The sequence below is a fragment of the Meles meles genome, chromosome 13 (genome assembly GCF_922984935.1).
Source record: "Meles meles chromosome 13, mMelMel3.1 paternal haplotype, whole genome shotgun sequence".
NCBI classification, from domain to species: Eukaryota; Metazoa; Chordata; class Mammalia; order Carnivora; family Mustelidae; genus Meles; species Meles meles.
Genome location: NC_060078.1, coordinates 34,018,757 through 34,044,598, shown reverse-complemented (window position 1 = coordinate 34,044,598; position 25,842 = coordinate 34,018,757). Strand labels below are relative to the sequence as shown.

Genomic DNA, 25,842 nt, shown 5'->3' with positions numbered 1-25,842 from the left:
AACCCACTGAGCCATCCAGGCACCCCTAGCTAAATTGTATTTTATCATAATTCACTCATTTTAGTGAGAACTAGTGAAAATAGATGACAAGTCTATTGATTGGAAGACAGGCACTGATTTTGGGCTCACCTATTGAAAGTCTATAGTTTAGAGATAGTGTATTGTTCACGAAAAATATTTCCCATGAGTATCTATAGAAGGTATAAATAAAACTAGTCATAATTCAGAAACAGCACAACAGGGCAGTGGGTGAGCTACATTGATGAGGGAAATTCTGCTTGCTGGGCAGAAATATACTCTTGAAATTGCCCACCTGTAGCTTCAGGGAAGTAAGTCTACCAAACAGGTTCTAAGAACACAAAGTTTGATTGCCTTTTGATCCTCTGTGGATTTGTTTCCCAATCTCATACAATTTTCATGTACTTTACAAGCTTCATCAATTGCCCCACACTAGTTACTTTTCTTCTTCAATTGCTTAGGATGTCATTTTGTATCAGATGAGACTAGTCTTCAAAATAGGAGTTTAAAAAGACTGAGTTATATATCTTAAGTAGACTCCTGAAACTTTTATCTCTGTTTTTCTTTCTATGAAATGAATTTATTGTTCTTATTATTCAGTATCCCCAGATGTAACAAATTATGGATACTATAGCAGTGCAAAGAATAGGGGTCAGTGCTATTTTGGATGGTTGCTTTCTTGTTGACCATTTCCTACTTTTTGTCAACACTTAGAGAAGCTTAGTGGGCTAATTTAGGGCCTATTTGGGGACCATTTTTCTCCTCTAATCCTGCTGTCTTTTGATTTGAGGCAATTGTTGCTTTATATTTCCCAAGGCACTGTATCTGTTTCCAAGTTAGTTTTAAATTCCTAGTTCCTTAGTTGTCCCCACATTTGGATAATTTGGATAGTCTCCTTTTCCTTTTCGTCCTTAAGCTATGTCACATTTGGATCTCGGGTTTATATTGTTTCTGAAGGAGGAGTCTTGTCATCTCCTTCCCTTACTTTCTTTACTTCCTCTGTTAGTTGGGCAGTACATGAAAGTTGAGAGAGAATCCTTCTGGCCACATTTCATTGGCAGTTCTCCATATACTTTGATTCACAATCTCCTGGAAGAGCAAGGAATGGAGTACTAAGATTCTAAGATTAGAATTAAAATCTAGTATGGTGATTGATCAACTGTAGTTTGACTATATATCTATAGAGAACTTTTTTGTTTTAATGGCTCTCACTACCACCTCTGATTATAAAGATTATATAGATTAAAAAAATTTTTTTTTAAGATTTTATTTATTTATTTGACAGAGATCACAAGTAGGCAGAGAGGCAGGCAGAGAGAGAGAGAGGGGAAAGCCAACTCCCCGCTGAGCAGAGAGCCTGATGCAGAGCTCAAGCCCAGGACCCTGAGATCATGACTGGAGCCGAAGGCAGAGGCTTAACCCACTGAGCCACCAGGCGCCCCAAGATTATATAGATTTAGTCAATGTTAAATATTACGAGAAAACTTTAGGCTGTATTTCTTGATGGACCTGAATCCTGGGTTCTTCAGAACCAACTTACTACTTCCACAGCCTTCCCATTGCTCTCTAAAAGCCATGGTGAATTAAGGAGTGAATATTAGGGGTTTGGAAGAGCCTTTCTTATCCAGCTGGAGGTAAGTGGAGGATGGGGACATTATGACTCCAACATTTTGATATTTTTTTCTTGTGAGCTTGTGAAAACTCATCATTAATCCCAATTGTGGGTGAATTTACAATACAGCTTACTACCAATTTATGGTTATGAGTGAGTAAAAGCCAAGGGGGACCATAAACTTGAGTGTTCTTTTACAAAAGTTGGCTGTACAGTACTTTCTTGCTTTTTCATCTGGCACTGTACTCGAACTCTTTTTGCGCCTGCTTTGGTAGACATATGCTTTCAGAGGAGGAAGGAATATTTCATGCTCAGTGTATGGGAATGTGACTCCTGCAGTCAGCTTAGTAAGGGAGGGTATGATGAAAAAAATACTTAGCACTGCTGATAGAAAGTATGTGCTTGCAAACCAACAAGGGTTGTTCAGTTGCCGTGGTAGGTGTATTAAGTTTAGGAACTATAGAGCACCTGTACCCAAGAGGTATACTAATTTTCCAGTTGAGAGTGGCACAGAGAGGACTAATTTGATGTAGGAAAGAAGTTTTACAGATGGCTTTCCACAGAGTCGTGAAGCCACTTTTGCCTTAACATAGCAGTAGAGGTCTCCATGGAGGTCTGGGACATTCTGACACTGGCTGGCAAGATGTATCTTATTGCACTGTGGAAAAACAGATCAGTTCCAGGCATAAGAGTCCACCCTTCTGCTATAGATAATATTTTGGTCTTTTCTTGAGGGTCCCCTTAAGAGCGCTTGGAATTGGAATATGTGGTGGATAATGACATACTCCTCTTTCATGGCCTTGGCAATATCTTGGTTAAGGCAAAAACGGATATCCTACATGTTTCAGAGAATTCTTCATGGCAATGAAGAGTTAGAATAAAGGTAGATCAAAGGCTCAGCAAGGAGCTGTGTGCACTGAAGGGAAACGTCACTACATAGAAAAAGTTGGAACAAACTGTAATGAAAATGAAAAGTGCTGGCCCTTTCAGGGAGGAGTGACGGCTTTGAGAGGTCCTTGCAAGAGGCAGATTCAGTGTTTGAAGAGTCGCTGCATCTGGAACAGAAGGGAGACTGTGCTGCAGCTTTGGCTTTCTGTAACGAAGCTATCTGTAAGTAACTCTAACTGCTATAGCTATGGCAATTTTAACTAACTTTGCGATAGGTATCATTAGAGTCATCACTTAGATGGGATGAAAACAGCTTTTATGTCTCCTCACTGTCACTGTCCCAAACTGAGTTCTTTTAGGCTATCTTTGCCCTTCAGATAAGTGTGCCACATGCTGTCACTGTGGCCTATGGATATTTACTGGAATAACTTAAGCCGGAGTCCACAGATGAACTATCCAGTCATGCCTACCTTCTTATCCCAAGATAAAGTTAGACCTCAGATTTGAGGTTAGTCTGCTCTTTCTCTAGTCACTGACTAGGTAGGTGGAGCTTATGGCAAGAGGAAACGAGTATATTGACCTCGACTTCACAGGCCTGTGACTTTGCACCGCATATTTGATTTGTGTTTCTGCCCTGCTTTCCTGGTATGCTGCACCATAAAGTACAGTGAAGGACTAAGGCTTAGAATTTGTATCTGGTTCTTAAATGTGACCCACAAGAAGCTGTGTTCTGTAAAGACAGATGCAGATTTGGATCTTATTTCTGCTGTTGGCTGTCGGGAAGGGGAAGTTGGGAGCAAAGTGTGGAGACCAGAGTCGGACAGGTCAGTTGCCAAGGACGAGAGTGACAGTCTCTAAGATGGAAGCACCAGTTTCTCTTCCTGACTCATTTTAGTTTAGCTTTTTGTTTGTTTGTTTGTTTGTTTTAAATTTGAATTAACCTGTTTGGCCTCCATGGCTTCCATGAATGTTCCTTAGAGCCAGAGCAGCTCTGTACCCTGGACAGTATGTGCATGGTCCACGCCTTGCATTCCTGCTGCATATTTTGAGTTTTACTGCATATCTTTGCTCATTTTTGGTTCAATTTTATTTTTATTTTTGTTTGTATTTTGTGTTCTGTTTCTGCTATATTTTCTTTTGCATTTTAGCTAAACTAAGACTTGCCCTGCATGGTGCCAGCTCTAGCACGCACAGCAGAGCCCTAGTCGATAAGAAGTTGCAAATCAGTATTCGAAAAGCGCGGAGCCTGCAGGAACGCATGCAGCAGCAGCAATCATCGGCGCAGTCGTCGCAGCCCTCAGCCTGCTTCCCCTCTCAGGGGGCGGCCCTCCCTCAGCCAACAAGGTAGTGCCTGCTATCCACTGTAGTTTATGGACACCAGGGGAGGAAATGACCACGGGTGCTCCATAGAGCTCTCCTTGTCTTGGTGTCTACAGAGGACAGAGAAGAGTCCTCTGGAAAGATTTTCTTCTCAGGTCAGACATACGGTGGAAAGCTCATCCCACTACTGGTCCTTTTCTTAATAGTTCATAGAAAGATACAGGAAGTGTGGCATAATCAATAGACTGTCCATATTTCCTGTGGGTGAGTTTGTCCTGGGACTTGTGTAATAACATGATTATTAAATCTGTACATATTGTGTTTTCAGACATAGCAATCTGAGCTCTACTGTAATAGAAACCATGTGGTTTGTTTTGGGGATTTCAGTGCTTCCTGTCTCTGGTGGAAGCAGAGAAAGCAGTCTTTGCTCTGACTGAACCATAGAGAAAAGACACAAAGATTCCTTTTGTTTGCTTTGCTATGGGCAGCAATAGGAAAAAAGTTACTGGGGCCACTCATGTAGTTTTCATACTTTAGCTCTTGAATTTGGTTCTATTCAAAATACATAGATTTAAGTTAAAATTAATTTTGGCTGTTAATAAGCCTAAGTAGTTCTCAGAATATAAATATTATTAAAACAGCTAACATTTATTGAACATTTCAAAAAAAGATTTTATTTATTTATTTTTAGAGAGAGCAGGTGAGCAAGAGAGAGCTGGGGAAATGCAGAGGGAGAGGTAAAGAGAGAATCCAAGCCCAATTTAGGGCTCAATCCCACCACCCCAAGATCATGACCCAAGCTGAAATCAAGAGTCAGATGCTCAACTGACTGAGCCACCCAGGCACCCCCATTTATTGTCCAGGCACTAAGCTAAATACTTCAGTTCTCACAATAACCTTAGGAGATCAGGCCTGTTACTTAGCAATATTTTCTGAAAGAGGAAACTCAAGCTCAGGGAGTATAATATACATAAGGCACCCAAGATTCCTCAGCTAGTAAGTGGTAGAGGTGTGGACTTCAAATCCAGGTCTGTTTAACTCCATCGGGTCTCCTCCATAAGTATAATAATATATTCTTTATAATGTTGTAAGGGTAACTGGGTGGCTATGACCACAAAAGTTGATAGTATATTATCATTCAAATTTAATGCTAATAGCTAGGATCTTCCTTTTTCTTCTTTTCTCCTACAGTATACCTAGTAGTTGAACACTGATCTGAGAACCTGTGAGAGATATGTTTGAATATAAATGATTTAGGCAGCTAAACTCTTTCTAGAAAACTTACGCCACTTGATATATGTGAGTAATTGAGGCTTTTATTTAAGTGCATCTAACAGAGTTTTTTAGGTCAGAAATAGAAAACAATTAGTAAGAAACCTAGTAAATGCGGTTAATTTCTAGTCTTACTCCCAAATCTCAAGAGAGTCACAATGCATTACTTTGGGAAAATATCTCAGTGAATAATAAAACTGAATCCAGATTATGAAAACACACTTGAAGTGGCTGAATTCTGTGTAATCCCATGAATCTGAATTACCCTGTACTCTGTAAATGTGCCTTTTAGTTCTTTTGGCTGGTGTGCCTCTCAGGACCCCAGGTATGAGTGATTTCTAGGCTTTACTCACCTTCCATGTCATCTGCATGTGGGATTAGCAATTTTTATTTTTTAATTTGCAAGAAGAATATGATTGGAATGGGACTTCAAAGGCAGTGAAGACTATTGACAAGGACTTCACTTAATATTACTGTGTGCAACTTTGGTGAGGGCATTTAATAGAAAGAATTAATATTACCTAGTGCTTGGGTTTGAGCTGACCATGTGCCTGCCTTCTCTTGTGAACCTCTGAACTGTTGACTCTACTTGTGCTTGTCTTTTTATTTTTACCATTCCCTTTGTGGATGGCTAGAAATGGGAACCAAATGAACAGGTCTTTTTGTAAGTGATCTTGTCATTTAATGCAGCTTATAACTGGTTCTCTCCATTTATTTCAGTGAACAGCCTATCCCGCTCCAAGTATTGTTAAGCCAGGAGGCTCAACTGGAACCCTGCACGAATACAGAGTTTGGGGCCAGTTCTTTCATCCACTCACCTGCTTCCTGCCATGAATCACACTCATCACTATTCCCAGAGTCATCTGCCTTGTCTGCCTCACAGCACAATTCCCCTAGTAGGTCTGCCTCAAACCTTCTGACTTCAGTTGAGGAGGACAGCATTGACCCCTCTGCACTCCACAGGCAGGCCTTACCTAAAACACCAGGGAGGACTGAGAAGAATGCTCATTATGGTTGGGAACCATTGGATATACCAGAGGGTAAGCTGCAAGGCTACAGGGTTGACAACAGCAGCTGTACCAGGTTCCCCCCACAAGAAGGAAGAGGCATTGCTCAAGAACAGCTATTCCAAGAAATGAAGGATACTCCTGTCTCATCCCAGGTGATGCCTTGGTCACGCTCAGCTGGAACAGATACCTCTGAGAGAGGAGATGCACACAGTCTAGGCTGTAGTCCTTCCAGTTCATCAGCTCAGCCCAGCCTTCCCCTGTACAGGGCCTGCCACCCCGTAATGCCTGCTGCTTCCTCACCTACGCTTCACTCTCCTGATACTGTGCAGAAAACTAACCAATGTCTCCAAGCCCAAAGCCTCAAAACTTTGTTGACTTCAAAAGTGGATGGAGGCAGTGAGGATCCCTATAAGCCAGAGTTTCCCAGCACAAAGGGGCTTGTCCGCTCACTAGCAGAGCAGTTCCAGAGGATGCAAGGTGCCTCCACAAGGGATGGCATAGGTTTTCAGGATAGAAGTTTGACAGATAGTCTAAGGAAGAACTCTTCCCCTTCTGACTGTAAGCCTCCTTTCCTCCAGGGTCAAGGGAAAGGCCACTGGCCTTGGGCAAAACAACAATCCTCCTTGGGTGGTAAGGACAGACTACCTTCCTGGGAAGAGCCAGCTAATTATCCTTCTGTTGCCATGAACTCTGGGCAGCTTAATAGTGAAACTTCTAGGGGAAGACAGCCCAGGTTGGCAGAACCAAGCATGAACCAAGGAAAGCCATCTCAAGTGAGAGATGCTAGGCCTAAGGAACTAGGCAGCAGTGTCAACTTGGGGACTTCCTTGCCTTTGGACTCTTGGGTGAATGTCACGAGACTCTGTGATTCGCAACTTAAACATGGGGTCCCTGGGCCAGGAATGAAGTCCTCCCCCCATGAGTCCCATACCTGTGTAGCCTATCCGGAAAAAAACCACATCCTTTTGCATCCACATTGGAACCAAGACACAGAGCAGGAAACCTCAGAATTGGAGTCTCTCTACCAAGCTAGTCTTCAGGCTTCTCAAGCTGGCCGTTCTGGATGGGGGCAGCAAGATGTGGTCTGGCACTCCTTTAACCAAACAGGTAGGGATGCAACCATGGGCGGGGAAGTGGGGGACATATAAAAGCTGAAAATGAGAGGACAAGATCAGAAGAGGGGTGGTAGTCTGTCCAAATAACATCCCCAGCTTAGGAGGTAGTAGCAGATCTTCTGATTTTATTCATAAACACTTTAGGACAAGAGCTAGACTTTTTTCTGGCTAGAGTAGAATCATTGTCTAGTTCCCTCCTCCTAAAAGAAGAGATCAATGAATATATGCCCAGGGCTTCAGCATTATGCAGTGCTAAGGAGTGGTTCATAGGTCTTTGAGAGGGACTCAGCATGAAATAGGGGAGACTGAGAAAAAAAAAGTTACCCTTCTATGGCTTAGGAGCTTGAACTAATCCAAGATCCAGTTTCCAGATCCGGCTTGTAACAGGAATGCCCACATTGAGCCATATATCCCAGTGTGGCATTGCCAGATCATACTGAGCCAGAAATAGCAGGTTCTTCCTTGATCTCTTCAGGAACTACCATATATAGAATTTTCAAGATTGTATGCCTGTTCACTGTCTACCCCTTAGATTATATTGTGTAAAGAATGAAGTCTACACCTTAAATGGACTTCACAGACTTAGTTCTGGAAACTGAAGACATGAAGAATATTTATAACTTTGAGGTACTTGAGAACGCCAAAGCCTGAACTATTTTCCTGGTTCCGTCATCAACTGTCAGCATAAATTTGAACAAGTCACTTACTATCCCATGGCCAACTTTTTACCTGTAAAATTAGAGAATGGGTTCAGTGATTTTTTTTTTTATTTTAAAGATGCCTTCCTACTCTTAAAATGATATATATGATTCTATGAAATTGAACTCAGAGAATTTTATCTTTAGCTCGGTATGACAGTTTCCATAACAGCACAGGTTCCTTGCATGCTGCCAACTGATGTTTAAATACAGCCATACGAGTATTTATTGAGTACCTAGAAGCTGTTCCTAGAAGCTGTTAGTGGGGGGATATCACATAAATATAAGATTTGATATTAAGGTAAGTTTTTTAGGGTATGGATCATAGTGTAGACTTTGCAGTACTGTTTATTAAGTGCTCCCTAGGTACACGGGACAGAGTAGTATGGGAAAAATTCTAAAGAATGAGGAAAAGTTCACATCTACCTCAATTAGCTTTCTGTCTAAGGGAGGAAGAATATACAAATGTCAAGTATTTTACGCATAATAATAAACACATATAAAAGAATATATTGCAATTAATTAACTAACTGAATGTCAAGCAATTATATTACCAAAAAAACCCAAACAAACAAAAAACTTACGTTACCTAAAATAGGAAATTTTTCATTGTAGATGCTTTTGAAAATACATAAAGTAACAAAAATCACTGATAATCCCACTCATAATTCCATTAGTTTACTTCTGGCTTTGTTTTTTTATGCATATATACGACGTATTTATTTATTGTTCTTACAAAGTCATTACAATATATGTATGTGGTTTATTCTCATGATATTTTTACATTATATCCATAAGCATTTTCCCTTTGAAAAAAACTACTCTTAAGGACTGGTAATATGCTGCATATGAATATACTGTAATACATTCAACCATTTTACTATACTTCATATACTTCGAATTTTTAGATAAATAGATGATGACTATCTTTGTATGTAAGTGTTTGGCCACAATTCTGATTAGCTCCTCAGAATAAATTTCCAAAAGGATAATAACTAGTTGAAGGTTATATACGTTTATAAATCTCTTGATATGTACTGGTAAATTAGCCTTCAGGAAAATTATGATTCTGAAAACAATTTGAAAGAGTACCTACTGAACATTACTTTTTTGCTTAAGAGGGAACAAAAATTAATTAAAAAAAATCCATCTGATGAGTCAGTCCTCAAAATCCCTGTCAAACCAAACTAGCCTTTATTTTAACATAAAGAAGTGATCAGGAGGAATAAATCAGGAAGTAGGTAATGAAGGGAAATGCCAACTAGGATCTTTGTATAATAGAATATATCTCTAGGGGAGTCCCTCTTTATCTTATCGTAAAGCATTTTTTAAGTACCAAGGTACTTTCTCACCCCAACTTTATTGATGTAATTGACAAATAACATTGTATAAGGTTAAGGTGTACAGTGTGAAAGTTTGACACATATATATTGTGAAATGATTACCACAATAATGTCAGTTAACACAACTGTCACCACAGATAAATTATAGGTTTTTTTGGTAAGGACATTTAAGATCTACTCTCTTAGCAACTTTCAGGTAAATAACACAATATTGTTAATTACAGTCACAGTCCTGTACATTAGATTCCCAGGATTTATTCATCTTCTAACTGGAAGATTATATCCTTTTGACCATCACCTCCCCATTTCCCTATCCTCCAGATGCTATCACCTACCATTCTATGTTTCAGTAATTTGTCTCTTTTTAGATTCCACATAAAGTAAGATCATGTAGTATTTGTTTTTCTCTTATTACTTAAAAAAAAGCTTTATTGATATATAATTTACATACCATACAATTCACCTACTTACGTATAATTCTGTTTTTTAAGTATATTCACAGAATTATCCATCCATCACCACAATCAGTTTTAAAGTGTTTTCATCACCCCATAGGGCACCTGGGTGTCTCAGTGGGTTAAGCATTGGACTCTTGATTTTAGCTCAGGTCATGATATAAGGGCTATGAGATCAAGCCCCACATTGGGATCCGTGCTCAATATGGAGTCTGCTCGAGATTCTCTCCCACTCTATACTCTCCCTCCCACCCAGCACATGCTCTCTCTCTCTAAAATAAATAAATAAAAATTTTAAAGTGTTTTCATCACCCCAAAAAGAAACTCAGTACCCATTAGTAGTCACTCCCCATTTCCCCCTACGGCCCTAGGCAATCTGTAATCCATTTTCTGTTTATAGATTTGCCTGTTTTGGACATATGATATAATGGAATTGTACAGGATATGGTGTTTTGTGACCAGATTAATTTTCATGTTATAATTTCTTTTTTTTTTTTTAAGATTTTATTCACTTATTTGAAGAGAGAGAGAGAGAGAGAGCAGGAACACAAGCAGGGGAGTGGGAGAGAGAGAAGTGGGCTTTCGCCAAGCAGGGGGTCCGAAGTGGGGCTTGATCCCAGGACCCCAGGACCATGAGCTGAGCGGAAGGCAGAGACTTAATTACTGAGCCACCCAGGTGCCCCTAATTTTGACATTATAGTTTCTAAAGAATTATATAAATATTGCCCTTGACATATATTTCTAAATTTCACAGAATTTTGAAGTTAGGCAGACATCATCTTAAAAATAATTTTTTGTTATAGAAAATTTCAAATACATTCAAGAGTAATGAGTTAATGTTACAATAGTCCTCTGATAAGCCAGTACTTATCACTAGCTTCCGGAGTGATTATCTTAACCACTTATCAACATATGGCCAATTCTGATATAGCTATAGTGCCTCCCTCTCCCCCTACATTTTCCCTCCCTACTGGATTATTTTACTATTTATTTGTAAATGTTTTATTTATTTATTTATTTCCTTAAGTTATCTCTATACCCAATATGGGGCTCAAGCTCATGACCCCTAGATCAAGAATTGTGCAGAATAGAGTTGTGTAGAGTCAGCCAGGTACCCCTCTACTGAATTATTTTAAAGCAAATCCCAGACATTTTATTATTTCATGCATAAACAATTTGGAATGCATCTCTAAGAAATAAAGACTTTTTTTATAAGGCAAAACTATAATATTATACATAAAAAATTAACAATAATTTTTAATATAGTAACTAGCCAGTATTCACATTTTTTCAATTGTCCCATAAATGCCTTTTCATAGTTAATTTCAGATTAGGATTCAAACAAGATCTACACATTGCATTTTGTTGATTTGTTTTAAGGCTTTATTAGCCTATAAAATTCCTGTCTTTTTTTCCCCTGTCAAAGGGGAAATTTGGCCATTTGTCAAGTCTACATTCTAGATTTTACTAATTATATTCTAGTAGTTTTGAAAATATGTTCTTCTACCCAATTTTTTGTAATCTCATAGTTTGGGGATAGAGGCTTGATTAAAGCCAGGTCAATTTTTTTTCTTAAGTTTTGTTTTATTAAGTAATCTCTGCACCAGTGTGGGGCTTAACTCACTACCCCAAGATCAAGAGTTGTGCGCTCCTCCAGTCAGACAACCCTCAGTTGTGTTTTCTTTTCTTTCTTTTTTCTTTTTTGTTAATAAGAATATCTTAGAGGTGGTATTTTGTATTTCTCTCTTTTTAAAAATATTTATTTATTTATTTGAGAGAGTGTGTGTGCATGCATGAGCCAGGGGGCAGGGGCAGGGGGTGAGTGAGACAGAATCTCAAGCAGACTCAGGCTTGATCTCAGGACCCTGAAAGCATGACCCGAGCTGAAATCAAGAGTCAGATGCTTAACCACTTAGCCACCCAGGTGCCCTACTTTGTATTTCTTCTTATATCAGGAAGTGTATGATGTCTAGTAGTTTTTCTTCTTGTAACTGTTGATCCATGAGTAGACATCATTCTAACTCTGTCTTCTATCAAATCCATATATCCCCTCAACAGTACTCCTTACAGGTGGCCATTTTCACCTCTGCTGAAATATCTTTAAAAGAATCAGCCTATTCCCTTCAGGAGGTTCCAGCAGCCACCTCCTTGTCTCGTAATCAGACTTTATGAAAAGAACATCACATTCTAACGATTACAGCTGTAATTCTTAAATCTGGCTGCCCATAGTAGTCACCCAAGGAGTGGCTTTTTAAAAAACAGAGAAATAATTTTATATAAATGGGATGACAGCACACATGCTGTTTTTTTTTTAAAGATTTTATTTATTTATTTATTTGACAGAGATCACAAGTAGGCAGAGAGTCAGGCAGAGAGAGAAGAGGAAGCAGGCCCCACGCTGAGCAGAGAGCCCGATACGGGACTCGATTCCAGGACGCTGGGATCATGACCTGAGCTGAAGGCAGAGGCTTTAACCCACTGAGCCACCCAGGCGCCCTGCTGTTTTTATTGTAGACATTTTCTTATTTATTTCTCCTTCTGTTACATAAATTCCTACCTTTTATCCTCCACCTTCTAGGGAATAAGGTAATGTGCATATTTCTGTATTTTTCTGTTAATATAATCCTGTGTAGACCTACATATACAGTAGGGTGTTTTGCCTTGGGATAATATTACAGACTCTTTTTTTCCTTTTACGTTAACAGTCCTTCATGAAAATTCCTCCAGGTCATCTAGTTTAACTCAGTTCATTCTTTTTAGTGAGTGGCTGGGCATATTTGATATTGGAGATACCTTAGTGTATTACCATTCTGCTATCAATGGGCATTACTTCATTTCTAGTTTTTTGGCCGCTACAAATAATGCCTCAGTAAACTGGTATTTTTGTTTCTTATTCCTAGGAATAGAATTGTTGGATAAAAGGGTAAATAATATTTTCAATTTTAATGGATATTTTTAAACAGGTTTTTTTTAGGAGGACTGTAACATTTCAAATTTCCTTCAACAGTGTTTGGGGATATCCTCCTATACTTTTTGGGGAAACCTTTGTTTTATTTATTTTTAAAGATTTTATTTTTAAATAATCTCTGTGCCCAGCTCCTAACCTAGAGATCAAGAGTCACATGCTCCAGTGACTTAGCCAGCCAGGTGCCACTCCAGGAAGCCTTTTAAAAATAAGTATTCCCAGGCTCACCACAAAGATTCTGATTCAGCAGGGCTGTGGAGAGATAGAGGAATCTGTATTTTTACAGCTCCTAGATGAATCTGAGGTGGTATTAGAACTTCTGTACCAGGAAATACTAAAAATAATATTTTAGCTTGGCATCAGGAATATCCTCCTTTAGCCAGATACATGTATTAGAATCAAAATATCAAATCAAGACGTGAATTGGTGATAGACATACATTAAATGTAGGTCAAGGGCATGTGCATTTTCAGAATGGAAGGCTTAATTAGTTGTATGGGGTGAGCCCCTCAGGAGTTACATATCCAGTTTGGAGCAGTTCTTAATAATCTAGCAAAATTTTTAGGAAGAGATAAGCATTTAGTGATTGTTTAGAATTTAAGCAGTTAATGATTGAGAGAATCTGATGGGGAAATAAAAGGGTGTTACACATTCAAAATGTCATTGAAGAGTTCTTGCTCATAGTAATAGGAAGTGAAATCAAGAGACTTGAATTTTAATTCTGATTGAACTACTTACTACTTTTAAACCCTAGAACTCATTTTCCTGTTATATAAAATGAGGAGGTTTGATAAATGATTATTATATTCATCTCAATTTCTAAGTAGACTGAAGATAATGTTCCCTTTGTCATCACAGACACTCTGGAGAACAACTGTGTTAGACAGTTTCCTCTGTATATATTATAAGTCTTGGGCACAAGTCTGACAGAAGCAAAGCTGATTGTGTTTAAAAAATTGAAATGAGGCAACATGAGACATTCAGCTGTCTTTCTACAGAGCCCCTTCTGTACAAGTTCTTCAAGGCTTGTGTCCTGAGACCCTTGTTGGCCTATAGGAAACTATCCATATTCTGAAATTGTTTCTACATTACAGGAGCACATCTCTATTCATTTCAGGAATACATATTTGTTATTTCATGAAAAGAACTCCTGAGGGTTTTTTGTTTGGTTGGTTGTTGGTTTTGTTTTTTGTTTTTTGTTTTTTTTCTGTCAGGCTGACGTTAGGCTCCAGGAGAAGAGATGGCTTCAACTTGTATTTATGTTTTCCTCCTCAGGCTCTGCAGATGGTGTGGGGAGGAGGTTGCACTCAGCCCCTGGCCTTGGTCTCTCAAAGACCCCAACAGCAGAAATGGAGCACAGTCTCCATGAAACCAGCACAGTGCCTGCTTCTGCTTCTCAGGTAGCAGCCTCAGGTCCTACAGTGCTGGCATGGGGTGGTGCGTTGGGAAAGGAAGTGTGGAACGATATGAGTGGTAGGGTTGGTGGTATGGCAGGAGCGTGGTAATGTGGGGCTGTTGGAAGAGCTATGGTCTTGGAAGAGCAACCTTGGAAGAGCAAGGTCTATGATTGGACTTCTTTTAAGTAAGAGGAGATTGCCACATGGCCACTACCTTTCAAATACATTTAATTCAGGTTGCTAGTAGTGAGGTCTTACCCTATTTTTTCCTATACCCCTGGGGACAGGGTCTGTGGGAAAACCATAGGTCTGGTGTTTCGTGTCTGCCTGTGTGTGTCTGTGTGTTTGAAGGCTGCACCTTGCCGAGGCCCCAGGAGGGAATATGGGGAGGATGATCAGTACGGTGCAGAGAACTTTCACCGCATCTCACGCAGTCTCAGTGGCACCGTTGTCTCAGAGAGGGACGAGGCTCCAGTCTCTTCCCACAGTTTTGTAAGTAGAATCAGGGTCTGTCTATTCAGAGCACCCTCTTTCTTTTGCTAAGATAAAAATACAGTGTAGGTAGAGGGGCAGGGGAAACTAAAAGTTGTAATTTGGGGGAAAGCCATGTGCATTCAGCAAAAATGATGACACAGTCATTACTTTATTGACACACATTTTGTTGAGCCCAGAGGAATGTCCCTTAGTAGCAGCTATGGAAGGTACATTATAGGGTTCCCTAGGGTGAAAAGAGTCCTAGTGAGTCTCAGAAGCAATGGCTGCTGATTAGGTCAAAACCCATTGCACTAATCAAGGGAAGAAGGGAAGACATGGGATGGGGTATTGTTTTTGCCTTTTCCTCCCCACTCCAGTATAAGATTGAGTGGGGTCTGGTATGCTTTCATGCTAAAATGAAGCAGGTGCATTAGCAAGAAAAGGAAAGTGATATAAAACAGTCGTCCTCGAGGCTTTTCATATGGAATCAATACAGTGATCTGTAGATGAAAGGGACAGGGACACTGAAGTCAGCAGAAATCAATAACTCAAATATTTTCAGTGACTGGGTTTATAAATTACCCTTTTGAGAATTCCAAACACTTGCCCAAGGCAAGTTGAGTTTTGATTACAATGGAGGTCAGGATGCAAAGCTCTAGTGCGTTAAAGCTTCACCAGGTCGGTTCAATAAAAATTGAAAAACCGGTTTTAAATACATGATAAAAAAAATTAAATGGTATAAAGGATATATAGTGAACTAAGTCTCTGTCCTACTAGGCCTTTAGATCCAGTTTTCCTCCCAAGTAACAGTCATGTTTTTCCAATTTATTGTTCAAAATTTCCTAAATAACTCTAAACACCTTGCCATTCTTTTTGGGATAGGTGGTTGTTTCTGCCTAGCATTTGTTCTTATGTACTGTTAGTGAATTTAATGGCAGACTGTTATTTTTCTAGGGAGTTGGCTTCCTCTCTCCTGACTTCTATATATCATTAATTTATTCACTGATTCATTCTTTAAAACAAAGGCTGATTGGGCATGTGTTCTAGGTATTGTGCCAAGTGCTGGGGATACAGTGGTGGGTGAGCTAGATGTAGTCCCTGGTGGCATTGCCTTTACAGTCTACCTGGGGAGACAGATAAATAATTATAATATGATAGGATTTAATGCTATGGAAGCATAATAGAAGGGACATCTAAACCAGATTTGAGGGATCAAGAAAGCTTCCTGAAGGAAGTAAAGCAACTATAGCAGGTAAAGGAACTTGAAGCAGATACTCACTGAATCAAAAGCAACTCATTTGGTATGCAGAATTAGATTCTGGGGAGGGAAGGACAGTGTTGACAAATGAGACTGGAAAGAATATAAACAAGAGTCATATCATGAACCACCGTATGGAGTTTGGGAGAATAGAGAGAAATGGACATGTTGGAGAGCCAAAGAGGAAGTGAAAATCATTGGAAATTGGTGTCTGATTGGATATATGGAGAGGAGAATCATGGAGAATCAACCCAAGAATTATGGGTTGATAATGATGTATTTGAGGGAAGAGATATGTATAGTATTGGATATATCATGCTTGTGATATCTGGTAGGCCTTTGGATGTGACACCTTTTTTTTTTTTTAAAGATATTATTTATTTATTTGACAGAGAGATCACAAGTACGTAGAGAGGCAGGCAGAGAGAGAGGGGGAAGCAGGCTCCCTGCTGAGCAGAGAGCCTGATGCGGGACTCGATCCCAGGACCCTGAGATCATGACCCGAGCCGAAGGCAGCGGCTTAACCCACTGAGCCACCCAGGCGTCCCTGGATGTGACACTTTAAAGCTTGAAGTCAAGATTCAAGAATCATAGCCATTGAAAAGAGGAAAAGAATATTGTGAAAAGAGGAGAGAAGCCAGGATATATCCCTGATGAGTATCATATTTAAGTGGTTCATCTGAAGAACCCTTAAAAGAGTGAGGATCAGAGAGATAAAAGGGAAACTAGGAAAGTGTGGCATCACTTTCTTCTGTGCAGGAGAAAGGAATAGTTAGTTGGCTATGTCACATACTGAGAGGATTGGCACCTGGTCCTTAGGCTGTATGGTAAATGTCTCTATAATGTACCATGCTGTGGTAGGTACTATGATCATGCCCTGATGAAATAATTCTGCCCTTGATTGGCTTACAACCTAGTTGAAATATGATATACTAGTATGTAGATTATTTTATTTGATTTATTATTTGTTAGGTGCATATAATGTTCCAGGTCCTGTTGAGGGTGCTGGGAATACTGGAGGAAAAAGAAATATATTCTACCAGGGGAGAAAGACAATAAACAAGTAAACACCAAACAATGTGTAATCGAGAAGAATAGAACAAAGCAAGGGGAGAAGGACTAAAGAGGTAATAGTGGTTATTCTCAGTGGTTATTGAGGGAAATCAGCTCTAAGAAAATAACATTTGATCAGAGACTTCAGTGATATGATGGTGTGAGCCATGAAGACTATTCCATGTAACAGAAACAGTTAAGTGAAAAAGCCCTGAGTTAGAATAATCTTGGTGTGTTTGAAGGAACATTAAGAAAGTTGTAGTGAAAAATGGTAGAGATGAAGTGAGAAAGGAATGGTAGAGATAAAGTGAGAAAGATCAGCATTGCTAGCACAGAGCAAATTGCAGGCCACAATAAGGAAGTAGCAGGCTTGGAGATAGGAAGATCAGATTGGAGGCTGTTGCACTGGTCCACTTGAGCTTAAATATAAAAATTGTAGGTAGAAATGGTATTTCTTGACAAAGGCAACTAATGGAATCATGGATGGGAAGTGCAAAAGTAAGGGCAATGTCAACATTTGAATCTAGGTGACTTAGGAAAATGTGGTACCAGGAGGTGCAGCTTGGAAGGATATTGGTTTCATTTGGGGCATATTAGTGTTTTAAGTATTAAAGGGGATATTTCTGAGACTTTACCACAAAAACGAGATGAGTGGAGTACAGAACAGGACACAAGCATCAGTGATTACAAACTTGACTGGCAGAAGACTGGAGTGCAGCAGTAACAGGAGAGAAGGTGGAGTAGTAGAATTCCTAATTATACATTTAGGGAGATACATTTTTAGTTCCCAGTATTTAAAGTGTACAGAGTTTTCTTTTTCAGTCTTGGGCTTTCTGATTTTTCTTTTCTCTTTCTTATTTCTCTATTTTTAAATTTCTATCTCAACCTGATTCTAGTGTTAGCATTAAAGAGTTTGCCAGGGTGCCTGGGTGGCTCAGTGGGTTGGGCTGCTGCCTTCGGCTCAGGTCATGATCTCAGGGTCCTGGGAACGAGTCCCGCATCGGGCTCTCTCCTCTGCAGGGAGCCTGCTTCCCTCTCTCTCTCTCTGCCTGCCTCTCTGTCTACTTGTGATCTCTCTCTGTCAAATAAATTAATAAAATCTTTAAAAAAAAAAAAAAAAGAGTTTGCCAAAGACCTAGATGGTAGGGTTGGGAAGATGAGGGCTATGAGAGAGACAGGTTAATGGAAGAGGATCTGCAGTTCCATGTCTCCACTTCCTAGTGGTCTAGGGATATTCCTAGAGGGGCTGGTGGAAAGAGTAACTGAGTAAATTGGGTCCCCCTATAGCGCTAGGCATATTGGTACTCGAATCCCCTCCATCTCTCCCTGCTTGCCTCACTGTGTTTACCCAACCATATCCGACTGTGTGTTAATCTTCATCTTTATGTTTTTTTGTTTTTTTTTGTTTTTTGTCTTGTCTCACTATAAGGATTCATCAAACACGAGGAAAAAGCCTTTGGAAACCGGGCACCGTTGTTCCAGCTCCTCTTCCCTCCCTGTCATCCGTGACCCTCCTGTGTTTCTCCTTGGTCCCCAACTGTACCCACCCCAACCACAGTTCCTGTCCCCAGATGTCTTGATGCCCAGCATGGCAGGGGAACCCCATAGACCCCCAGGTAACTCCCCAAATCTAATTATCATGTGCCATAATGTGATACCTTTCTAGAGACAACCTAGAAAGATAAAATCAGTACACGTATGGGGGCAGGGTGGAGCCCCAAGGTAGGTAGTAAAGGGATATGAATTACCACTTTAAGATCAAACATTGGTCAAGAAGAATTGTGATTGAATCATTACTTAGTTAATATGGTTGGTTGGTGTAGATCCTTAGTCTATCTACCCAAGAGAATGAACAGGGTCTATCATGATAAGATAAGCTTTTAAACGACCAAGAGGAGTTAATATCGAGTATTTAGGACCTTCCCCAAACAGAAAGTATCATCTCTATTAGCTAGTTTCTATCCTACTATCCCCTGAGTCTCAGCTGAGGGATAGTCTAGAAGGACAAGGAGTGAATGGGAGACCTGGAAACACTTTGTATTTGGAATACCTATGCCGTGTATACAGACCCAGACAATTTTGTGAAAGGTGGATAGCATCCTTCTGGTTTTCTTTCACCCGCCATAAGATTTGCTATGTTTCTTCCTCGCGAAGAGGCTGAGTCTACTTAAAGCAGGGATTCTCAGTGGGAAAGGGAAAGTACTACTGGCATCCAGTGAGTGGAAGCCAGGGATGCTGCTAAACATCCTACAGTGCACAGGGCAGTTTACCTCCATGACCCGCCCCTCTGTAGTAGCCCCTCAAAGTATCAGTGGTGTTGAGATTGAGAAACCCTGGCTTACAGATATAAATGCCCTGGGGCAGGGTGTGGTGGTGGTTCTAGAACCGAAGGCAACAGTTGTATTATAGATATGTGTCCACATTTTAGGGAAGTTTGGATAAGCAGGCCTTCTGGATAGATGAACTTCCTATTACTCAGTGGAGCAGCCAGGTAGTCCTCCCTGTTTGGCAATTGTTATGGGCATCTGTCCCATTAGGCAACATTTAGTGTAGCCTATTCTGGACTAAATGCTATAGTGAACATAGGGGAGAAAGAAGGCAGCTTTCTGTTCTTAAAGAGCTCAGAGCTGTAATAATCAGGATATACATACATACAGGAGTATACTGCAGATGTTGATGGGTTATAAAATAAAGAATCGAAAGTATTTTTTAGAAGTGATTTTTCTTTCTTTCTCTCTTTGTTGTTGTTGTTGTTGTTGTTGGGTGCCTGGGTGGCTCAGGCAGTTGGGCGTTCCAACTCTTGTTTTCAGCTCAGGTCTAGATCTCCGGGTCATGAGTTCAACCCCTGCATTGAGTTCCATGCAGGGTGTGGAGCCTACTTTAAAAAAAAAAAAATAGAAGTGACTTTTTAAGATTTTGTATTTTGTTTCATTTAAGTAAAGGGGAATTAATGTATAGAAAAGGCATTCCACACTGTGTATGTGGTAGGAGTAGTGTGAACAAAAACAGAGATCTCAGGGACTGAGCAAGAATGTAAGCAGAAACAGATTAAATGGAGTAAAAGTACATATTAAGAAAAGCAGAGTGATGTTTTGGAGTGGTGGCTGTAAGAGTAGAGTTGTTATAGTGAGTTATCTATTTGTAATATTAGAGAGCCATTTGTCCGGGGGGCGGGGTGGAGGAAGAATTATAGTAGAGTGAGGTTTCTACCTCACTCTAGTATGACAACATTTGCCCAGGTTGGATGTAAGAGACTTGATTTTGATGTATATTAAGAATTTTTTAAAAGATTTTATTTATTTATTTGAGAGAGAGAGAGAGAGCAAGTAAGCACAAACAGGCAGAGCGGCAGGCAGAGGGAGAGGGAGAAGCAGATTACCCACTGAGGAGGGAGCCCGATGTGGGGCTTGATCCCAGGACCCTGTGATCATGACCTGAGTATAACCAACTGAGCCACCCAGGCGCCCCTAAGAATTTTTAAAAATGAAATTAAAAGCAGAGCTAGACTTCTTCTTTCCCATATGTGTATGCTCTTATGGCTATGGGGAGTTGAGAGGAATAGTCAGGAATGGTCCTTTGGGAAGGAGAATGGTTTTCTGAAGATGCTTTATCTTTGGTTTCTTTTTCTCTTCCCAGGAACTTCGAGGAGTGTCCAGCAGTTTCTGGCTATGTGTGACGGGGGTGAAACTTGCCAGGGGGTCAAGTACACAGGAAGAACTCTGAACTACCAGAGTCTCCCCCATCGTTCCAGAACAGATGCCTCTTGGGGGCCATGGTCAGATACTAACCAGCATATTGGGGCCAGATTCCTGAGTACTCCAGGGTGCAAGCCTCAGCTGACACACACTGCCACACTACCAGAAAGACGCCAGGGCCTTCAGGTTCCTCATGCTCAGTCCTGGGGGGATATTTTCCATTCTTCCTCTCGCCCTCCCATTGTTTACCCTGTGTCTCCACCACCAAGCAGTCTTCATGTACCCTTGAGGTCAACTTGGAATTTAGGTCCTGTTCCTGATTCTCGAGTCCCTGGTCCTCGAAGAGTAGATATGCCCCCAGATGATGACTGGAGGCAAACCAGTTATGCCCCGCAGTCTGGGCCCAGGAGGACAGGGGGAGAGGAGTTTCTTTTTGTTCTAGCGGATGCTCCTGGAAGAGAGCAGATAAGGGCAAGGGCCCTGCAGCACAATAGATGGTAAGGGTTACCTCTTTACTTTCCTGGAGCCACAGCTTTCTCCGTTAGACTGTACTGTGGAGGAGTTAGCACCCTGCGTCCCTCCAAGGTCCTGCTAGTCTCATCTCAACATAGAGTTGGCAGTTTCTCCTAGGGATACCTGGAACCCCTAACAAGACCTGGCTTCTTGAGGGGAATATTTGAAATTCCAATTTCCATCACCTAGCAAAAGGAAGCAACTGCTGTTTAGGGTTTTATTTGAGCCACTTTAAAGATGAATCCATATTACCCTGGACACTAGCCATTCCTTAGGATCTTAGGGTCACCATTTTATCCCTGGATCCTTTATGCCCCCATATGCACCTGAGCGTTCATCTTCTTTTCCCTGCTATACTGCCAACTTCTATTCTTTGTTTTACCCACCTATCTGTATTACCTGACCTTCTGTCTTCCCCATACCCCATCCTTGGAGGGGCATGTAGCTGTGTGGTCATGGTACTGACCATATCATTAAGGGCAGTCTACCTGCCAGGTATTATGGACTGTCAACCTTCCCTGTTCCCCCAAACCTTAGGCCTAGAATGCAGAGCTGCCAACATTAACACTTGTCCTTCTGAACAGATGGAGTCAGGCACACTAACACATCTTCCTGTCCTCAGCAGCAGAGCCATTACTGCCACTTGCTCAGTCACTGTTGTAAACCCTCAGAGTCAGCTAAACTATTTTAGGGCCAAACATACTGTTTTTGTAAAGTATTTTCATTAATAAATCTTTAAGATAGTTGTATTTAATTCCTTGTCATTTGTCTATTTAATGCCTTTTGTATGCTCTTGCTCTTTTATATTGGGGGTGGGGGGAAGGCCTGAAGAAGCAAAAAATACCAATTCCCAGTGGCCTGGGGCTCCCAAAGAGAGAGCCATGGCACAAACATACATGTATATATGAGCGTGAGTGTGAGTGTGTGTGTGTGTGTGTGTGTGTGTGTGTCTGGCTTTTGATGAAAATGAGGAGCTAAATAGTTTTGTTTTTTTTTTAAGATTTTATTTATTTATTTGACAGACAGAGATCACAAGTAGGCAGAGAGGCAGGCAGAGAGAGAGAGGAAGCAGCCTCTCCCCTGAACAGAGAGCCCGATGCGGGGCTCAATCCCTGGGATCATGACCTGAGTCGAAAGCAGAGGCTTTAACCCACTGAGCCATCCAGGTGCCCCAGGAGCTAAATAGTTTTAAGGATAGTTGAAGGAAATACAAATCAATGGGCCCCTAAAGTGGAGTTAACTTTCCTTGTTATTACCGGTGCTAGTATATTTCTTATTCCTTTCTGGTTTAGAGGCCCTCAGTATATTACATACTTCCTCCTTTCCTCCTTAGGGTGATTTTCTTGGGATTCATTAGAAACTCACTCCTGATCTACATACAAGTTTGTGATAGGCCTCCAATCCCTTCCTTGTTCTCTTCCCATGGCTGCCCCTCCCCTTGCCTGCCTTGTAGAATTTCTGCATTTCTCTGGTGGTTCTCAAATCTTTGAATCGGGTGGTTGGTTGACAGTGAAGTGGAATAACTATTGCTCAGAAAGGTCCATTTTCTTTTTTTTTTTTTTAAAGATTTTATTTATTTGACAGATCACATGCAGGCAGAGAGAGAGAGAGGTGGAAGCAGGCTCCCCGCTGAGCAGAGAGCCCGATGTGGGGCTCGATCCCGAACCCTGGGATCATGACCTGAGCAGAAGGCAGAGGCTTTAACCCTCTGAGCCACCCAGGCGCCCCTGAAAGGTCCATTTTCATCTTTCCCCTCACCCCTCCCAAATTCTCCCTCTAAAAGATATTTTGTGGGTTCCCTTTGCAAAGAATACCCTTTGGACACTTACCTCCTCTTTTACCTTTTGCTCCTTTTACCTCAAATCACTAAGACTGACAGAAGAGGTAGAATGTTTTTCCTTGAGGCCTTTGGACCACTGCTTAACATCCTCCATTGTGAACAGATTCTGAGTACATTTAGTATTCATCAGGAAGATGGGCAGGAGTTTCGCACCCCACTTGGATCCTATGCCATCAAGACGTAGATCTTAGTGGATACACTGGCCTCTGTCCACGATTCAGTACATCTCTTACTGTCATACACACACCTTCTAATAATTGTTGATTGAACCATCAGTCAGTTCTTGTCCCACCATCCCTTTTCCCATGAAGGTCCATCTCTATAAAGTTTCCATAAGTCAGCTGGGCTCAGATTTTGTATGTGCACAGAAGTATCATGTGAAGTATTATAAGAAACATTTCCAATTTCCAATTCTCTATATACTCCTCTGCCTTCCAAATCTGTTTTCTGAGTGGATCGAGAGGCAGGCTGTGCCCTTTTCAGGTGAATTCTGTACACTTTGAACATCTCTTGGTGTCATCCCTTCCTTTCCCCTTACCTGCTTTTGATTCTGAACCCTTGGAGCCTATTCTGCTCTACCTATATTTTAACCCTGTACCTTCAGACTCTTGACAGTTCCAGGCTCTAAACATAAGGGCCAGCTTCTCAAACTCCATTTTGAACAGTCACTTCTCTCTAGAACCTGCAATGCCACGTCTATTTTCCTGTCCGTTACCAACCAAAGTACCCAGATTTGGTAGCCAAACTGTTATACATTTTTTTCTCTACTAGCAGATTCTGAGGTTTAAGTCTCCCCGTCGTGTCGGGAGCTCCAAGAGAACCAGTGTTATGTTTCCTAGCACTTATTCATAGCAGCTACTAGCAATCGATAGCCCGTCCTCTTCACTCTCTATTGTTTCTGCCTGCCTAGAATTTTAACTTGATCCCTTGGCCTCGTCCTGTTTCTCTCCCAGCCTCAGTAATTTTGCCCAGGTCCCTAGAGTCTGCCCCGCCCCCGCCCCCGCAAAGCGCGGTGCATGCCGGTCTTAGCCCCTCTGTAGGGAAAGGGTCCGCCATGTTCCCCGGCGGCGCCGCCGCTTGGCTCTGGTAGCCGCCGCCCCCGCCCCCAACCCCGCCCGGCCCAGCGCCTAGCCGAGCCCCGGGCCCAGCATGGCCGCCCCGGAGCCGGCCCGGGCTGCACCGCCCCCACCCCCGCCCCCGCCGCCCCCTCCCGGGGCTGACCGCGTCGTCAAAGGTGAGAGGTGGACGAAGCCCTGGGGGCCTGGCCTGAGGAGCTGTGTGTGAGGGCGGGCGGGAGACCGTCCCCTCCGGAGCGGGCCCGGAAGGGCGGGCGAGTGACTGGCTGTCTCCCTTGGGGAGTGGCCCCTGGGCGGGCCCCTGCTGGGTTGGGCTGAATCCGTAGCGGTGCCTCCACGGTCTCTCACGCCTTCAGGCCTGAGACCGGGGTTTCGCTCTTGCGGTCTCCTAGCCGTAGGGGTGAGTCTCCTAGTCGCATTGAGCCCTTTTCTTTTTTCTCCTGGGCCTGTCAAAACGGCCCAGAGGCCGCGATTAGCTTCCTGCCCCGCGACAGCTGCACGCCTGGCTTCCCTGGGCGGACCGAGGGGCTTGGAGACCTTCAGCCACGCGGGGCCGGGCGATGAGCAGTCAGAAATCACCTCGGCTTTGGCCCACGCCTGCTCCCCAGTGACAGCCGTCAGCCCGATTCGCGCCTAGTTAGCGCCAGCCGCAGGGGTTCGCGCTTGGCCCTCAGGTGTCACTCCACGCGGAAACTGGGGGAACCATGTGGGATTGGACAAGGGTGAAGAGACAGGCAGGATTTGGGGGGCCCGGCTTTAAGTGCCGAATAGATGGAAATAAGACAGCATAAAAGGAAAAAAAGCGGCTTGTGGACAGAAAAAAGCATTTACTTAGAAAACCGGCCAACACTGGTCAAAGGCCAAAAACCTTCACCTTGGAACACCCATAGAATAAAAATTAAATATTTCTCAGCTGGGACAGAATTTATGTTTACCCGCGACAGATTAGCAGATTAATTTAAAATAGAGATACTGAGGGGAAATTGTTGCTTAAGATGTCCATGCTCTCACAGAGCCATCAACTTCAAACACCGCTGTGGAGGTGAAAAACAGTCTGAAATGGTTTTTCTTTACTGTGTAGCTTGGTCAATAAATTGACATCATTTTAGAATAAAGTTTTCTTTGTTGTTTTACGTTTCTTTTGGAAGGCCAGAGACTTCTTGTTTTCATTCAGCTTCTCAAATATAGTGGCACAATGTTTAAACACTGTTAGTCCAGTTTTTGAAATTTGACCAGATATGTTTCTATTAAAATACTTAAAAACAAGAAAGCTTTTTCCTTTGTGTTTTTTATTTTAACTTTTATTTTTTGTAATTTTAAATTTAATTTTATTTTTTAAAAGATTTTATTTATTTGACAGAGATCACAAGTAGGCAGAGAGGCAGGCAGAGAGAGAGGAAGGGAAGCAGGTTTTCTGCGAGCAGAGCCCAATGCGAGCTCCATCCCAGCACCCTGGGATCATGACCTGAGCCAAAGGCATAAGCTTTAACCCACTGAGCCACCCAGGTGCCCCTATTTTAATTTTTCAATTTGAGCCTCCTTTAATAATTACACTGATATGTATCCAGGCTTGTGTAGATAATTTTTTTTTTTTTTTTTTTTTTAAAGATTTTTTATTTATTTGACAGAGAGAGATCACAAGCAGACAGAGAGGCAGGCAGAGAGAGAGAGGGAAGCAGGCCCCTGCTGAGCAGAGAGCCCGATGTGGGACTCGATCCCAGGACCCTGAGATCATGACCTGAGCCGAAGGCAGCGGCTTAACCCACTGAGCCACCCAGGCGCCCCTTGTGTAGATAATTTTTAAAAGTTAGTAGTATAGGGGCGCCTGGGTGGCTCAGTG

The 25,842-nt window shown here is 41.8% G+C and overlaps 2 protein-coding genes across 25 annotated transcripts in view; both read left to right on the top strand.

Annotated features, from left to right (window-relative positions):
* Positions 1–21,834, top strand: part of USP54 (ubiquitin specific peptidase 54) — a 101,050-nt gene extending 79,216 nt beyond the window's left edge. For 12 of the 18 annotated variants that reach the window (XM_046027327.1, XM_046027330.1, XM_046027326.1 and 9 more), the window contains 7 exons: positions 2,621–2,740; positions 3,667–3,862; positions 5,831–7,227; positions 13,972–14,096; positions 14,445–14,585; positions 18,308–18,494; positions 20,515–21,834. In XM_046027327.1, coding sequence (XP_045883283.1) covers positions 2,621–2,740; positions 3,667–3,862; positions 5,831–7,227; positions 13,972–14,096; positions 14,445–14,585; positions 18,308–18,494; positions 20,515–21,074 — 2,726 coding nt within the window. In that variant the 3' untranslated portion in view covers positions 21,075–21,834. Of the gene's footprint in view, positions 1–2,620; positions 2,741–3,666; positions 3,863–5,830; positions 7,228–13,971; positions 14,097–14,444; positions 14,586–18,307; positions 18,495–20,514 lie in introns of those variants that run through there. The other 6 variants (XM_046027333.1, XM_046027331.1, XR_006821256.1 and 3 more) reach the window with 5 other exon arrangements.
* Positions 21,835–24,006: 2,172 nt separating this feature from the next.
* PPP3CB (protein phosphatase 3 catalytic subunit beta) overlaps positions 24,007–25,842 on the top strand; it is a 54,992-nt gene continuing 53,156 nt past the window's right edge. For all 7 annotated transcript variants that reach the window (XM_046027346.1, XM_046027343.1, XM_046027345.1 and 4 more), the window contains exon 1: positions 24,007–24,160. In XM_046027346.1, the coding sequence (XP_045883302.1) occupies positions 24,076–24,160 (85 nt within the window). In that variant the 5' untranslated portion in view covers positions 24,007–24,075. The remainder of the gene's footprint in view (positions 24,161–25,842) is intronic.